General features: G+C 42.5%; 1 protein-coding gene across 4 annotated transcripts; it reads left to right on the top strand.

Moving 5' to 3' along the window:
- The first annotated feature begins 1,161 nt into the window (after positions 1-1,161).
- On the top strand, positions 1,162-15,438 carry tmem71 (transmembrane protein 71). 4 transcript variants are annotated; one of them, XM_015956515.3, is made up of 11 exons: positions 1,162-1,301; positions 3,961-4,027; positions 6,055-6,106; positions 6,856-6,898; positions 8,337-8,546; positions 12,047-12,312; positions 12,413-12,607; positions 12,715-12,781; positions 12,904-12,965; positions 15,053-15,102; positions 15,182-15,438. In XM_015956515.3, the coding sequence occupies exons 3-11, from the start codon at positions 6,076-6,078 to the stop codon at positions 15,203-15,205; spliced, it is 948 nt and encodes a 315-aa protein (XP_015812001.3). In that variant the 5' UTR covers positions 1,162-1,301; positions 3,961-4,027; positions 6,055-6,075; the 3' UTR covers positions 15,206-15,438. The 4 variants fall into 4 exon arrangements, with proteins under 4 accessions (XP_015812001.3, XP_015812000.3, XP_070397632.1 ...); XM_015956514.3 differs by having other exon boundaries at positions 5,997-6,106; XM_070541531.1 differs by lacking the exon at positions 1,162-1,301 and adding an exon at positions 2,802-2,979 and having other exon boundaries at positions 5,997-6,106.
- Positions 15,439-17,352: the final 1,914 nt, after the last annotated feature.

Below are 17,352 nucleotides of genomic sequence, written 5' to 3'. Positions count from 1 at the left end.
GGTCCTTCATTTTGGAGGTTGGTTGGTTCTTTGTCGGAGAGAAGGGGTCTTTCCTTTTGAGGCTCTCAGCCGAAGTTTCCATCCTTGCTGCGTAGTTGTGGTGGGTAGCGGCCGTGTCACGGCTTGAAGATGGTTTCATGGCTTAATTCTTTCTTAGAAATGAATTCCACAATGACATAAGGCTTGAAATATCTGGTGAAGACAACTGGATGGTCAAGTTGTTGAATAACTGGGACAAACAGACAGCATTCAGAATTTGCGATGCACCCGCTCCGCCATTTTGCCCCAGCCGAAATGACTCTACAGAAGCACATTTATAAACAGAAATGTGAAGTCGCCATCTTAAAAAAAACAGGAACAGCGGTTTTGTGTGATATGCTTGTGTCAGGGACTTGCACAAACCAGGCAGAGAAGCACTGCCGATTAGTCTGAAAACTCCATTTTGCTTCAAAATTAACATGAACTTAACCTAATCAATGTAAATTAGTCAGCGTGACGCCAGCACAAGACACACTATCCCATTTCAGAAACACCAGGTTCAACTTAAATAGTGGCTGATCAGACCACTCTACATACAAGAGGGGAACAATTAACATACAATTAACACACACATCCTCACACACACACACAAACTAACCAGTCTAATCAATTCAGGTAACTCAAATAACTAAATCATAATTACAAACTCCCTATCCATAACAGAAAATATCTACATTAAATCAAACACAAGCATAAACATGAATCTCCCCTCCCTTGGGAGTAGGTAGATCCCAGGAGTGCTGATTAGGCTTCCTGAGGAGATGAGCTGCAGGTGTGAGACTCCATGGGCAACTCCAAGTCACTGGTAACTCAAATAGAAGTACAACATTAACACATGCATTCATAAACAGAAGACTGGTTGTGCGCACGTCAATCAGTCATCCTGGACAGAACACAGAAAACAAACATTACCAGAAGACCATGTCCCTGAGGTGACAGACACTGCTGTCACAGCTGGTCAGCCACTAGATGGTGCCATTGGATAAGAGAAATACTCCGGAAAGAAGCTGAATACACGTTGATGCTTTTACTTTGAAATCCATGACCGGCATCTTGTGTTTTCTAGTTTGACCACTTCCAGTGTTTCCTGTAGGCGAGGCTCGAGACAACTGCGGACTTCTGCTCGATTTTATTCAACAAAAACAAGAAAAAGACTTTAAAAAAATAAGAAGACGTGAAAGGAGGCGGGAATTAACAGTTCTGTAAACTTAAAGAAGATTTTTCTTAACTTCCAGTGGAGAATCTTGGAGGAAACCAAACCTGTAAGTTCATCTCAACCGTTATTCTCTTTGTTTTGTTTCCTTCAGCTGAAACCATAAAATAAAGTTACATCAAACAACTTCAACACTTTAAATTAGCTCAAATCCAGAAAACAGTCGAGAATATTTTTCCTGAATAAATTTGCTTAGTTTCACAATTTTTTACTTTCTTTGTTGACATTTCGTACTTTTATCCAGTATTTTGGTTTTTATAAACAATTCCACATTTAATAGTGTAGGTATAGCAGAAAATATCAAAGTAAAAGCAGATATATTTACTCTTGGGTATTGGCAAATGTTTAAAAAAAGAAAAACATTTGCAAACTTTAAAATGGAATTTGTTAAAATAACAATAAACATAAAATTAGCAAAATGGTTTCATCAGCAAAAAGGGTTTGAAAACGTAGTTTTCATTCTTTCAACAGAAAAACAACCTAATAATTACAGATAATAAATAAAAAGTATAGTTTTCTGTAAAACCTGGATTTTGTATTAAAAAAACAACAACAATAAATAAACGTTTTTCTATATAAAATCAGACTCGGCAGCTTGATGTGGACCAGCTGATGGTTTGGTCCATTTCAGTTTCCTGCTACGCATTTTCCTCCAACATCAGCAGCGCTGCTGCTGCAAGGCATGCTGGGAAGCACAGGATGGAAGAGACTGTTATCGCGCGCGCGCACGCACGCACGCACGCACGCACACACACACACACACACACACACACACACACACACACACACACAGGTTAAGAAATAACATAAATTTTCAGTGACACTTATATCTCCCATAAATTAACCATGCAAGGATTACCCCAGAATCAGGGCTGGTTTAAAGCTTTAAAAAGGTTGTTGTTGTTCCTTTGCTCCAACACTCTTGATTCAGTGGTTGAATCAGCTGTTCAGAAGTTCATGAGGCTCTGCAGAAGCCTGTTAATCACCTGCTCAGGTGTGCTGAACCAGGGACCATCCAAGATTAGCCCATCAGCCCTGAAGGATCTAAACTCTGCTCTCCTGTCTGATGAGAATTATTTAAGCTTTAACGCAGAAACACACGTCTGAGGGGCAGAACGTTCCTCTAATCAGACTCAAGTGAAACAGATGTGTTATCAATGAGGAGGATGAGGAGCCTCTGCCTTCATCTCTGACCCACTCCGTGTTCTGTTTCAGTCAGAGTGAGGTCTGCTGAGTGGCTCCTCTGAACTAGCTCCTTATTTTCCTGTTTTTATCTACCGTACTTCTGTCTGTAACTGTTGCTCTGATGTAGGGCTGCTCAATTAATCGAATTTTAATCACGATTACGATCTGAGTTTTGAACGATTATAAAAAACAAAACAAGCCGATTATTTGCTCCTCCCGCCTGCGCTGCCCCGAGTTGCAAATGAAGCGCTCCTCCCACGGTGTTGCCAACTTTGTGACTTTGACGCTATTTCTAGCAGCTTTTCAGACCCCCTTCTTGACTTTTTAAATCTTAAAAGTACCTGGCGAACACCTCAGAAACATCTCTGGTAACCATTAGCTACTTTCTGGATAATTGTCGTCGACATTTCCTGCAGGTTAGCTAAACACTCCGCCTGCTCTCCGGACCGTTCTTCAGGACATTAGGAAAGGGAATGATGTAGTGATGTGTCAGTCGCTAAAGAAACAGCTCTCGGAGCCGGCTCCCTGTTGGATTAACCAGAGTGAGTGACACACACCGCACCTGCGGGCTCCTGAGCCACTAAAACGGCTAAATGTGCGCTGCAGCGTGCTAAACACACGTGCAGCTTGCCCCGATTGCTGTGAGACCGGGTTGGGGGGTGGGGGGTGCAGCTGTGGTTGGGACAATTATTACATTAACTGATGGACTTGTAAATAAATAGTTTATAAATAAGGTAGAAATAAGTTCCTCACACTGATAACTAATAACTAGTCTCTCTGAGGACACAGTGCTAGTGTACTCTCCTACAGCACCTTGACACGACTCAATAAATGTTATGCAGCATTTTGTGAACATCAATTTATTTGCATGTATTTGTTATAAATGCCACTGTATAATTCTTGCTGTCAGTATTTGCAAGATATTGGTATTTGGGTCTGTACTGGTTAGACTTACATGAGTTAAACCAAGGTCTATAGCCCTTGGGTCATAAACTATGAGCTATAAGTATATTGGTCTTTTTATCCTGGGAATCAGGAGTTATTTTAGTGATCATCTTGTTTCTTATTTTTGTCCTGATTGTGCCCTGAGCAATTTTATGACTGAATAAAAACAAATAAAATCAACATAAATTGAAAAATCGTCCTAAATAATCGTGATCTCAATTTCAGTCACCATAATTGTGATTATTATTTTTGCCATAATCGAGCAGCCCTACTCTGATGATGGATGAAGCTTTTCTGTTAGGAGGAGTACATTTGTCTATTTATTTCAGAACTTTGGGATAAATCTGTATCAAACATTTGTCTGAGATTCATGTTGAAGTTTTCAGAGTTTTATTTATCTATCATCGGATTTATTGTTTAGCTGCAGTAAATCAGAGTTCCTGTGATGAAGAGAGTTGGTCGGTGCTAACCCTCTGAGTTCCTCCTCATGCTAACAAAGAGTTAACAGGAAACGTGAGCTCAGAGTCACAGCCGCCTGTTTTTCTCTTGTTTTTCTTTCTTCTGCACTCCGTTCCCAGGCTGCAGCGTCGTTCCTGCAGGATGTGAGAGAACTGCCGCTGAAAGCCCGAAGCATCACTCCTCAAGGTAAAACTTTAAATAGTAGGCTCTGTTTGGTCAACTCACTTTGGATTAGATTTATTTTAACTTCCAGATTCCCGTTAATTCCTGGAGTTTCAGACAGGAGAGGAAACTCATCCGATCAGATCAGCAGGATTAACTGAGCCGGAACTGAACAAAAAGCTTTCATTTAGATTTTCAGATCCGTCACCCTCAGTTATCTTTAAAGCAGAAACATGAAGACAGCTTAAATTGTGGATAAGTTTTTGTGAATAACTCATTTGAGTTGTAAAAAGAGACTTCATGTTTCCTAAACAGCCTTATGCTGTCAGACATAAACACAGAAAATCTCATCCTAATCCAAGAGGTGCAGCAACCCTTAGAGGAGCACACATCACCCATCGTTTTTCAGAGTAACATAAAACTATGAGTAATTAATATGTTTGATTTAATCTGTAAAATAAACTCAATCTCAGATTACAGCTCAGATGATTGGTTGTTATCAACTCTCAGCTACAGCCAGCTGATTCAGAGCCATGTTTTCTGTTTGCTGATGTCAGTTATCTGTGGCAGCCATCTTGAATTTGATTGGCTCCAAAAACGGGTGGTTGACGTTTGACCAATGACATCACTGAGAGTTTCACTAAAGCCCATCCTGTAATTCAGGAGATAATCTGATAAGGAACAAACATAATCCTGCCTTCAAGCGACGGATTAAAACGATTTCATATCAGCTGACCACAAACCTTAACTTCCTTTGTCAAGTTACTTCTCCTTTAACACCAGAACACACACACACACACACACACACACACACACACACACACACACACACACACACACACACACACACACACACACACACACACACACACACACACACACACACACACACACACACACACACACACACACACACACAGGGATGGGTACCGAATTCTGTACTTTTTAAGTTACGGACCGAATTTCACAGTACCGACCGAGCACCGATTCACTTCATTTGAAACGGTGCCTCGTTTCGGTACCTGTCCTTCATAACGAGAACTTGCCTAGACAGCTGCGCATGCGCAAGAGCGTTATGTCGTCGGTCGCTGCGAGCGAGTTGTAAACAGACCAGCATGGTAGAAAGAACGCACGCTAAATCTTGGGTCCACTTCACTAAATGTGATTGGTAACTGGGTGATGATGAAACCAGCGACAACGATCTAAGTGAGTCATCCTCATCTTAATCTGCTCCGGTAGGTAAATAAAATGTTTAAGATAATGTTAGCTTGATATGTTAGCTTCCGTTTCACTAATGGTGCGTTCGCTTTCTCCTCGGAACTCCGAATTCCGACTAGAAGAACATGAACATGCTCTAAAGTTTGGCTTCACTTTACTAAATGCGACGGGTGATTGGGTGAAGATGAAACCAGTGACAACAATTTAAGTGTGAGGCATCATCGTTTTAATCTGCTCCAGCAGTTAAATAAACTGTTTAAGATAACATTAGCTTGATAAATTAGCTTCCATTGCCACCGTTGTTATCAGCTAATGGTGCATTCGCTTTCTCCTCGGAAATTCTAACTTCCCAGTAGGAAAAATCAAATGAAAAAGGACAGTAAAAGGAATGAAGATACACAGTAAATTTAGTTCACAGTAAAGATGTTTGCTTCAGTTTAATTATCAACTTATAAAACTACAAGGACGATGTTAAAATACAAACAGTTGTATGTTATTTATCGTGATATTTATCAAATATGGTTATTTATTGAGAAAAATATATATTTAATTATAAAAGAGAATTAAAAATATTAAACACTCAAAAGTATCGAAAATCGGTACCGTTAAGTACCGGTATCGATTCGTAGGTACCGGGAATTAGTACCGGATCGATTCAAATTTCAAAGGTACCCATCCCTACACACACTGAAGCTCTAGATTAGAAATCTGTGTTTCTAATGTTGGAGAAAGCATCTGCTTACATTGTGGTTTGTTTATTTATTTTCTATATCAGACGTTTGTTCTCCCGTCTTACCGCTGGGTGGGTGTCGGCTCTCTGGTGTCTTTCACAGATCGACTCGCCGAGGACAAACATGTCTCTGTTCTTCTCTGGAGCCGTTACAAGTACGTCACATGAATCTACACCAACATCACAATGAACACAAAAAGAGGTCCAAACGGGCCCAGTGAGGTCTCGGTTCAGGTTCCACATGGCTTAGGGACGGTTTGAGACCCGTTTGAGCTGCCAGACCATAGACAAGTTTTAACAGATGTTTGTTTTGTGAAGCAGCCCGGATCATGATGCTGCCACCACCAAGCTTTAAAGTCCAGACCACTAAACGTTAAGGTCCAGACCCTTCCTGCAGTTTTATGACGCCGCACAGCAGGAGGGATCCACCTGGAGTTTCAGATTTACTGCTGGAAATAATCCAGAGACATTTAGGCAGAGAGAAGTAAACAAAGACCTGGTGATGATGTCAGCAGCAGCTGTGGCTGTCGGCAACTCGTTAGAAACAAGAATGTGAGAAATGGTCTATGTTTTTAACGTGTGCGAGACTGGTGTGTGATGCTGACAGAAGCAAAGCTTATTGTGACACTTTTTTTTGTTTCAGTTTAGTCTGAAAATGCATGTTTATTATTCTAGTTTAGAAGTTGGTTCATGTTTAGAAAAGTTAGTTTTAAAATCAGTTCATCATAAACGACTCGTTAAAAATCCTCCCAGGTGTGACTTGAAATCCCTTCGACATGCTCCTGCCTGGTTTATTATTTGTTCCTCTGCTTGTGTCAGGAATGTTGGCGCTGATAACAGCTGGCTGTTTTTAGAAACCTGTTTGCTTTTGATCGTGACTCACAAACCTTCTCTGGTTCCTCAGGTTCTCCGATAAAACGAAGGCTGAGGAACCATTTCTGCGAGAGGTGAGAGACTCAGAAACATGACCATAAAATATAAACCACAATCAGGGCTGTAGGGAAATACAAGTCAGAAAATATAGGAATCGTCTTTGTTTTTGTTTATTTACTGCTCAGGATTCGACCTTTGACCCTTCCGTCAGCTGAATTTCACAAAGTTAAAATCTATTAAATAAATGTATTCTTCTTCCGGCTCTTGGAGAGTACAGACACTTTTTTCCTCCTCCTCCCTATCTTATCCCAAGGCTCTTTGTCTGTCTCTGGGTGTACTGCGCTTCTGCATTTTTTCTGGAAACTGAAATTACTAAAATGGACGTGGTCAGTTGGTCTCTCAACGCGATTGACTAAATTTTTTCAACAATGAGAACGGGAGAAGGAGCTCCCGGATACCCCTCTGGGACAGAGCCAGTTGGGCACATCATGGACTCCTGGAAACAGTGGAACTTGGTCTGCCTGTCTCAGCTGTCTGTAGAGGATTCTGAAGATGTCTGGATATTCGTGGTGTTGGTGTCAGGTTTCCTGCTCTTTGGCCTGGGAGGTTACCTGGCTTACCGGAAAATTAACGAGCTGTCAAGGAATATTGGCTCAATCCCGGAGCTCAGAGATGGATTGCACCGCACTGTGAACGCACAAACTCATATAGTTGTCGAGATGAGTCGTAAGCTTGGAACTTTGGCTGAGATTCAGACTCTGGCACAGAAAGTGGATTCCATCAAGGAGGGAGTTGACGGATCCGCACGGATTGGGATAGATTAAATTATGCCATTGTTGGATTAAGAGGGGTTGAGGACCAACGGAACTTTCTGTCCCCAGAACAATTTATTTTCTAAATCTGGTGCCCTTGAGTCTGTGAGGCTTAAGCGAATACTCCTCCCTCAGAAGAAATGTGGAATGCTGCCGTCGCCATGGCAACTCTGTCTCCCTATCCCAGCCTGGGCGGGACTGTGACTGAAGGTTGTTGAATCGTTCCAGAATTCACTTTGTTCTCTAAGACCCAATGACCTCCTCCCCCTGTTCAAACAGAGGTGATGAGCGCTGCTTATCGTGGCTGCATGCACTGATGTGTGGACAGTCCCCAACCCTACCTCCCCACCTAGTGGACACTTATGTTGTGTGATGTCTGAAGTCTGTTGCATTTCTGTCTGAGGTGTTTTTTGCATAGCAAAGCTGCCCTCCCTGTGGAGGGTAACTCTGAAGTGCCCTTTTTTCCTCCACCTGACTCAATCCTCATGTTAACCCTCTGATGTCTATTAAGGTGGCACGACTCGGGTTGCGAATGACCACAGTCACCAATTCTTGTCATGTGTCTATGCCTACGTATGTATGTCTGATATCAGAATTGTGTGTACTGAAACTTTAATTTCCCTCTGGGATTAATAAAGTATCTTTGAATTGAGTTGAATTAAATTTGAATTAAAAACTGGTTGTTTTTTCCTCCCTGCAGCCTGGACGTCTCCCTCCTCTCCCCCAACTCCTCATACGTCTGTTACTCCTCTCTGGATGCAGGGAGTCCCTGCTGCTGCCGCCGCTCGCCACGCCTCCTCACTAACGGGTACTACACCGTCACAGACGACAGCTTCTCAATGGACGAAGATGGAAACGTGTCTCTGTTGGCCTGCAAAAGCAACATGTCCTACAAGGAGAACCTGGTCAGGTGAGACTTGTTACGTGTGAGCGTTTTCTGCTGCGGATTGATCCACACCTGTTGATTAACGTGGAGCAACTTTAACTCATTCACTGCCATTGACGACCAAAGTCGTCATTTGCATTGTTTTACTGTGTGGGCATCGGAACGAGCCCCCGCACCGTGAGAACAACCACCTCAGCTGTAAAGCCTATCTTCATCTGCACATGTCACACGACACATGATCAGGAAGCAGAAAATCTATGTGAGGAGATTGTTTTGAATGCTGCTGTAAAAATAAAGTTAGGCGCGAACCGGAAAAGCTTCTGCCGATCACAATTCAACAACGGTTTATGAAAGAACGGATAAAGCTTGAAACGCGTGGATTCTTCCTGATGTAAGAGGTGAGTCTCCTCTTTGTTTTAGTAGTTTTGGCGTCGACATCATCGTAGCGCGCAACGTTCTGTGACTCTTTAAACAGTAAAAACTCTGGCAGCGAAGGGCTTGGCAGTGAATGAGTTAAGAGTGTCAGCTGATTCACAGCTGGAAGAAAACGCCAGAAAAACAGCACACAAGTGAGAACTGGTCCTACTGAATTACATAACACACACACACACACACACACACACACACACACACACACACACACACACACACACACACACACACACACACACACACACACACACACACACACACACACACACACACACACACACACCTACCTCTCACAGGGGTGAGTTCAGCCTCCAACAGCCAATCAGAGCGAGTCTTTATGCACATGTCTGGCAGGTTTAAAAGCTGTAATTTCCACTTGAGTGATTGCAGCTCTTTGGGGGCTTTGTGTGATGTCATTGATCATGGTTGCTAGGATACCATTGTGTTCCTGAACATCAACATTAGAGCCCTGCACTGAAGCCCTAGGCCCTCGGGTCGGCCCGGCCCGACGGCCGGGCTTCGGGCCAACGACTGTGTAATTACCTCGGACACGGGCCGGGCCGGGCGTCTTTATTTTTAATCGAATTCATAAAAAAAAATTGAAACACTTAAACCAGGGGTCGGCAACCTGTTCCCATCAAAGAGCCATTATTACCCGTTTCCCACAGTAAAGAAAACACTGGGAGCCACAACAGCGTTGTGGGCGGGGCCTACCCTCAGACAGCAGAGCGCTGCTCACAACAGGTGACAGCAGCCGGTACCGGTCGCTCGTGTACGTCAAAGTTATCTTTCACAAAAGGATGATCAATAAAACTATTTATATAAAATGGATCCAGAAGTTGTAGCCCGTCTCTGCCTACAATATTTTGATATTTTTCACCCTGTTGGTGGTTTTACTGAGCAGGTGCCCCTTTTGCCATACGTTTCTTTTTAAAACATGTTTAGACTGTTCAGAATACAAATCCAGGCTCTGTCACGTTTGATTGTTGTAATTAAACTTTGTAGGTGGGGAAGGTCAGAAAAGGATCCGATCAGTTTGTTTTTCCCTCATTTACAGTGACGGAGATAACGGTGCAGTGCGCCTCGCTCTGGTGTTAATCAAGTTTAACCTCATCTATTTTCACAAGAAAACAGAACAGTTAAAAGCAGGGCTTGTGCTGTGCTGACCGGACAGTTCCCGTATTTGACCGTTTATTTTGACGGAGAAAGAATAGAAAGAATTACCCCGACGCATGCAGACGAACTGACATTTTATTCTACGCACTTCGAAGATGTAGCTAAATCACTCAAGAAAAGATTCCCATCTGAACATCAGAGCTGGACACTGCTCAGCACAGCTCGCTGTCAGTGTGTACTACATAAGGTACACAGCGAGCTGAAGATGTGGAGAGGGGCTTGGAGCCCGTCGCAGAACCAGAGCGCATGCGGGAAGATTCCTCCGACTGAATTCAGTCGGAGGAATCTTCTCGCTGATCTGAATCTGATGCGGCTCTCTGTGCTTGTAAAATAATGAATGGGTGTTTAAATAAAATGCTTTGTATTTTACTGAATTAATGTTATATCTGTAAGTCAATTCTATGTAAAGATTGTCTGCGTAAACCTGAACAGGTCCAACCCAGTCTTACTGTGAGACCGGGTTGGGTCACGCTTGTGCGTAATCATATGCGCTTATATGAGCTGAAGAGGATGTGAGATTCTGGGCTTCTCCTCAGACGGCTCCTGGATGTGTTGCACATTGGAGACAGGAACAAGCACTGTTCAGCCCAAGTTTCATAATCAGGGAACATTTTCTAAGTGACAAGTCTCTCTGAGAGACAGGGTTTGGAAAACACTCGCTTCAGTGGGAGGAACCTTCCCGCATGCGCTCTGGTTCTGCGATGCACTCCAAGCAGCCAATCTCCACAACTTCAGCTCGCTGTGCACATATGCGCTGACAGCGAGCTGCGCTGAGCAGGTCCCAGCTCAGATGTTCAGATGGGAATCTTTTCTTGGGTGATTTAGCTACATCTGCGATGTGCGTAACGAATAAAATGTCAGTTCGTCTGCATGCGTCGGGGTAATTCTTTCTATTCTTTCTCCGTCAAAATAAACTGTGAAATACGGGAACTGTCCGGTCAACACAAGCCCTGCGTTTGGCTGTTTTGTTTTCTTGTGAAAATTGTTGGAAAGAGATAAAATTTAACTTGATCAACACCAGAGCCAGTGCGCCGTTGTCTCCGTGACGGTAAATGAGGGAAAAACAAATTGATCGGATCCTGCACGTCTTTTAACACATTGGTCAGGATTGACGCACTTTGTTTTCATTTAGTTGGTTAAAAAAAAGTCGGGCTCAGGCCCGGGTCGGGCTGGGGCTCCACCCCCTCTGGCCGGACACGGGCTCAGATTTTAGGCCCTTGCAGGGCTCTAATCAACATGTATGAGGCGCTAAGAAAAGTCCCATAAAACTGAGCAGAACCTTTGGTTCTTTGGCGGTTTCCCTCTTGGTTTGATTTCAGTCTTAGGTTTTTTGTCCCTTTAAACGAGTCCTGCCATCAATTCCCTCTGCTTGGTTCTCCGTTTGGACCTCCCATCTCCTCGTGAATGAGGTTCTGGTGAAAAAAGCTCACCTTCAAAAGCTTGATGAAAGTTTTATTATTGATCCAACATGATGTAATGACTGGGCCGGTGTTACTGATGTGGGCGGTACTGACCCGTTACTGATGGTATACTTGGTAATGATACAGTCGACTCGTCTTTCTCACCATCTGGGGCGATGGTGGCACAGGAGTTAAATGCTCGCCCCGTAATCGGAAGGTTGCAGGTTCGAGTCCCGCTCAGTCTGTCGCTGTCGTTGTGTCCTTGGGCATGACACTTAACCCACATTGCCTGCTGGTGGTGGTCGGAGGGACCGGTGGTGCCAGTGATCGGCAGCCTCGCCTCTGTCAGTGCGCCCCAGGGCAGCTGTGGCTACATCGTAGCTCATCACCACCAGTGTGTGAATGTGTGTGTGTGAATGGGTGAATGACTGATTGTGTTGTAAAGCGCCTTGGGGGGATCCAGGACTCTAGAAGGCGCTATATCAAATACAGGCCATTTACCATTTCTGCTCTCAGAGTTTTCCGACGCAGACGACGGCCTCGCAGCTCTCTCGTTCGGCTGCTGAGTGATGTGACGGAGACCTGCCAGTCGTGGTTGGACCAGAATGTCTTAAGGGGCGTGTTTGGGACAAAGCAGAATCAGAACCATGACCTGGACTCGGATCAGGACCGAGATGTGGACTGGGCCCAGAGCAGCAAGGACTGCCCATCTCTGCTGAATGAGTCTTTGTGGTTCGGACTGAATGGCACCGAGCTGGACGACGGCTGCAGCTTCACCTACGGTGAGACCGGAACCAGATCCAGAACCAGAACCAGGTCTCCTGGATCCATGGCTTTTGTTTTATTTATCTCAACAGGAAATGTTTATTTTTCCTGTTTCAGATCCCACTGAAGCCACACCCCCTCCTGGCAAAGAAGCCCCGCCCCCACAGATGCTCGTCCAGGAGGACATTTGCTCTGAGATCTGTCAATCAAAGGAGCAGTTCACCCAGACACTGGGTGAACTCTCCGAAGTCCCGCCTCCTTCACCTTTCTACAGCACCACCTGCTGCTGTCGGACGACAGCTGAACCCACAGGTGAGCTGCAGGTTCTGCTTCAGCAGGCCGGCCCAATGGGACCCTCACATCTCTTCCTGTTAACATAAGAACCACTTTTATAATTGAATCTGTTTTTGTTTTTACAGGTGTAACGATGAAGGCGCTCCTCTTCCTCATCTTCATCATCTTCATCCTCACCTCGCTTTACTCAGGGTAAGAGTCAGAAGTTAATTTTGGGCTCAGGAAGGACAGAAAACCTCCAACTGTCATTAAAAATGGTTCTGGAGGCTCTAAAAGTCTGACCCTGAATCAGATCTGTTTTCCTGTCCCCGAAGGTGTCTGTGGTGGAGCACGACGGTGGCCTCCACCGTGTTCATCGCCATCTCCGCGTTCATGAGTGAGTTTCTGCCAGACTTCTGAAGTCAGACTTTAGATAAATGTTCAACAATTGGTGGTGTAACCGTTCACGGGGGTGGGGGTGGGGTCTGCCTGTTCGGTTCGGTCCACTTGCGTACAGTTTCGGTTTATTTTTTTCCGTTAAATAATGAATTTTTAATTACGTGATTTAAGTGCAGCGGATAAAAGTTCCTAGGCGAGTTTACACACACAAGAAGCTGTATTGAGTGACGCATGATGGCTGCACGCTCCTGATCTCCATTTAAAAAACATGATCTGCAAAATCTAATCAACGCCTTTTAGATCAGATCAAACCAGCTGGCTGTCGCTGCTACTGGAGCCTGTAGAGCAGGGGTGTCAAACTCAAACTCACACGGGGCCGAAATGAAACTCGGGGACGGAGTCGAGGGCCAAACTTAATATTTTTTGAAAAAGTGACGGCAAATTTGCACATTTTCTTTATCAACATATATGCAATTTTGAACCTTTAAATTTGGAAACAAACTTATTTCTGCATTAACACTGAATGTGGAATAACCAAATTACACACGAGCAAGTCAGTTTTAAATAAAAGGCATCAGTGGTATTCATTACTTGTGGTATAATCAGCATTTTTAAAATATATTCAGGATTTATGTTTTCTTGATTATTCATTTTTCTTATTTTTTATTCTCCTGTAATACGTGTCATCGCTGCTGTGACGTCTAGCTTTCCCCACTGAGGAACAATAAAGGGATTTTCTATTCTATTCATCTATCTGCAGCCTTTCCACTTCCTGTTTACTGTAGGTTAAATCTTTTCTCACGGGCCAACAACAAAATAAAAATATCATTTTATCTTAAATGAAAATGCAACATCTCACCTGTTAACTTTCATGTTTTGGAGCAGAAAACGAGCATAAAACCAACATATTTAAAGCTCAGTTTGTTCCACTGGTTTACTGTGATGCTCACCTGTTCCAGCCAGATACCTGCATCATGGGGTTGATCTGAGCTGAGGAGGAGACTCCTGTTGTTTTGTTCATCTTCATCATAATAATGACAACATTAGATGACAACAGGTACTCACATAGGTTTGTGCTGATGAACATGTCTGAGCAGCTTGACCACGTTGTTGTGTGTCGGGGAGGAAACACAACAACAGCAACCACAGAGTTGTGCTGGTTTGAGCGTGTCGCTGCTCGCTGGAGTTATATCAGCTCTGTCTGGATGTTAGTTGGAAAACTTTCTCTTTCAGTCGTGAACACATTACTGAGCGGCTAGAATCTCCGTTTCTGGGCGTCAACGTCAGAAAATAGTTGAGTGAACTCGGCGCTGAGTGAGAGGAGTGTAGTTTGTCCGAGACAACGGAGCTGCAGACACCGGCAGCAGGCGCTGGGGAAAACACAAAGGAGGGGGCGCGTCGGCTCCGCGCTGACGCCGCAAAGCATCATGGGAGTTGAAGTCTTTGCGGTAAAATCGGCCAGCGGGCCAGTTTTAATATATTTTTGATATTTATCTCGCGGGCCACATAAAAATGCTCCGCGGGCCGCATCTGGCCCGCGGGCCTTGAGTCTGACATATGTGCTGTAGAGACTCTGAACGGAGCTGCTACTGGAGCCTGTATAGACTCTGAATGGAGATGTTGCTGGAGCCTGTAGAGACGCTGAACGGAGCATCACTTCACCCCTCCCTCTCTTCTCTCACAGTGCGCAGGCTCAGCGGCTAAGATTTAAACAAACACGTCTGCTGAACTCTCCCTATGGGACAATTGATGTAAAGTTTTCCTCCTACAATGAAAATACAGCACGGAGAGTTTTAAAGAAAAAACTGGGCGGTGTGAGGTGACATCATGCTAGATCAGCAGCCTGAGATGACATCTGGTTCTTCTCACTATAGGAGCCGCTTTAGATATTAAATAAATAATAATAATATACCAAAAATCGACCAGAGCTCTTCGAGACACTGAACCGAACCGAATACGATTTTAGCGTACCGTTACACCCCTATTAAAAAGGTGGATAGAGGTAATAAACCAGCTTGTTGTATTTAAAAAAATAAAAATTTCTAGTTTCTTTTGTTAAAATGTTTGTTGATTTTGATCTTTCAGTCGTGACAAAGTCGGGTCCAATGGGGGAGTGGAGGAGGGCGAAGACGGAGGTGAGTCTGAACTACTTCCTGTTTCATCTGCTGAAAATAAAACAAAATCTAATTCACCTTTTTCCTGTTTCTGATTCAGGACATCACATCCAGAAATGAGTAAAAAGAGCGTCGGACGCTTTAGATCAAAGAAAACAAATGACTGAATAAGAGGTTTGGTGGGAATCATCTAAGAATTATGATTTCACTTCCTGTTGTGTGATCGATTTTTTTTGCACTTAAAATGTAAAAATATTATGAGCTCTGGATGCATTTAAAGCCCAAAATCAGTTTAAATAAAAATCTGCTGAAACCTAAAAATCATGGATGACAGGAAATTAAGTCATCAGAACCAGGAAACAGAATCATCGACTCACCAGCATCATGTGGACTTTTATAAACTGATGTTTTTAAAATGCTGAAGGAGCTCAGGAGCGCTGTGACACCAGTTACTGTAGTTTAGAGTAAAGCAGGTGGAAACGATTCACATTGGAGTGAAACATGTGTTCCTACTCGTCAGTGGTTGAACTCTGCCTTTTTAAAACTCTCCAAAGTGACCAGATTTTTCAAGTCTGGAAAACAAATTCAGGTTCTAAAGGAAAACATATCTGACCCAGATTTCTGTCAAAATAATAAAAACCTCCGGGAGATAAGAGTTTTAGCTGGAGTTTTATTTTTAGGTAAAGTTGCACCAACTTGGGTTTTATTTAGAAAATTGTCGTTGGTGGGCGGAGCCACAGATTGGACCTGTTTTCTCCACACCAACTAATTTAAAATGTATATAAAATTATCTGCAGGTCATAAATTATAAATAAAACAATCTTTTTCCACCTTCTTCAGACTAAATAATGTAGAGAAGAAAATGATTAATGAAACTAGCCAAACAAATAAAAATGCAGTTTGCTTGTTGGTGGTTTAACTTTATTATGTCGTGCCTTTAAATTGGGATTTCCTAAAAAATATTAATACTATAGGTTAATGAGAGGCCAAAAATGCTGCAGAAACAGGGTTTAATTAAATAAAATCAGCAGGAAATCTGAGAAAAATTAAAATATTAATTCAGCAGATTTGTCTAAAAACCGAGGCTTTTTTTTTTTTTTTTTTCTCAGTAAATTTTAGTTTATTCTGTGCAGGTTTTCCCTGCTTTAGGCTTTTATTTTGAAAAAGACGAAGGGCACAAAATTAGCATCAACATATTTTTGATTTTATATTTAAGGTAATATTTTAAGAGCAATAATTCCAGAAAATGGAAGAAAATTAATTAAACCTCAGATTGTGAGAATGTTTGTGGATTTGGGAAAATTCACAACTAAAGTGGAGATGAGCTTCTGGTGATGATGATGATGATGCTGTGAACGCTTTAAATGAACCAGAACCATGAAAATAAAAACGAGGTTTTATAAAGTTGAACCACAACAAGACGAGATGGAAAAGTAAAGCATTTATGATAAAAAAGGCAGAGAACACTTTTAACTCTTTATGCTCCAGACTGTCTGAATCTGCAGGAAAAATAAATAAAATCAAAGTTAATTTAAATGAACTAAATAAATCATAATGGCACATAAATATAATTCTGTGAAGTTTGGGTATTAATTCCTCATCAGATTTGTAGCATGAAGGGTTCAAAAGAAGTTTTCCTTCAAAGTGCCAATATAAAACGTAATATATTAATCATGCATAATTTACTTTTATGTGTTAAAAGCTGCATGTACTAATGTTTATTAATGATCAAATTATTGTTGTTAAATGTAGCTTTCTGTTGTTTATGTTACTGAAATCAGATCAAAACCTGTTTTTATGATAAAGTTTGAGACCATAAATGACTAAATGTTCATTCACTGCTCCCCCTGGTGGCCAGAATTAGTCAGTGCAGCTCAATACATTTAAAGGTAAAAATAACAAAAATCTTGATTTTTATTTCATAAATCGGTGGATTTTCTAGTCTTCCAACGTTTTAAAGTTGTAGATCTGTGGGAAGCATTTAACATCTTACTGTTTAAGTAATTTGTTTTGACAGCTTTTATTGTTGTGCACTTATTTTTATTATTTATAATTTTTTTAGTTTGAATGATAAATGACCCGCACTTGTATAGCGCCTCTCAGAGTAAGGACTCCAAAGCGCTTTACACTACAGTGTATCATTCATCCATTCACACACACATTCACACACTGGTGGGTATGAGCTACGATGTAGCCACAGCTGCCCTGGGGTGCACTGACAGAGGCTAGGTTGAGTAGGGATGAGTGGTTTAAGCAAACTAAATGTTTCAA

This window comes from Nothobranchius furzeri, chromosome 11 (assembly GCF_043380555.1).
Source record: "Nothobranchius furzeri strain GRZ-AD chromosome 11, NfurGRZ-RIMD1, whole genome shotgun sequence".
Lineage (NCBI taxonomy): Eukaryota > Metazoa > Chordata > Actinopteri > Cyprinodontiformes > Nothobranchiidae > Nothobranchius > Nothobranchius furzeri.
This window is presented reverse-complemented; position numbering and strand designations above follow the sequence as displayed.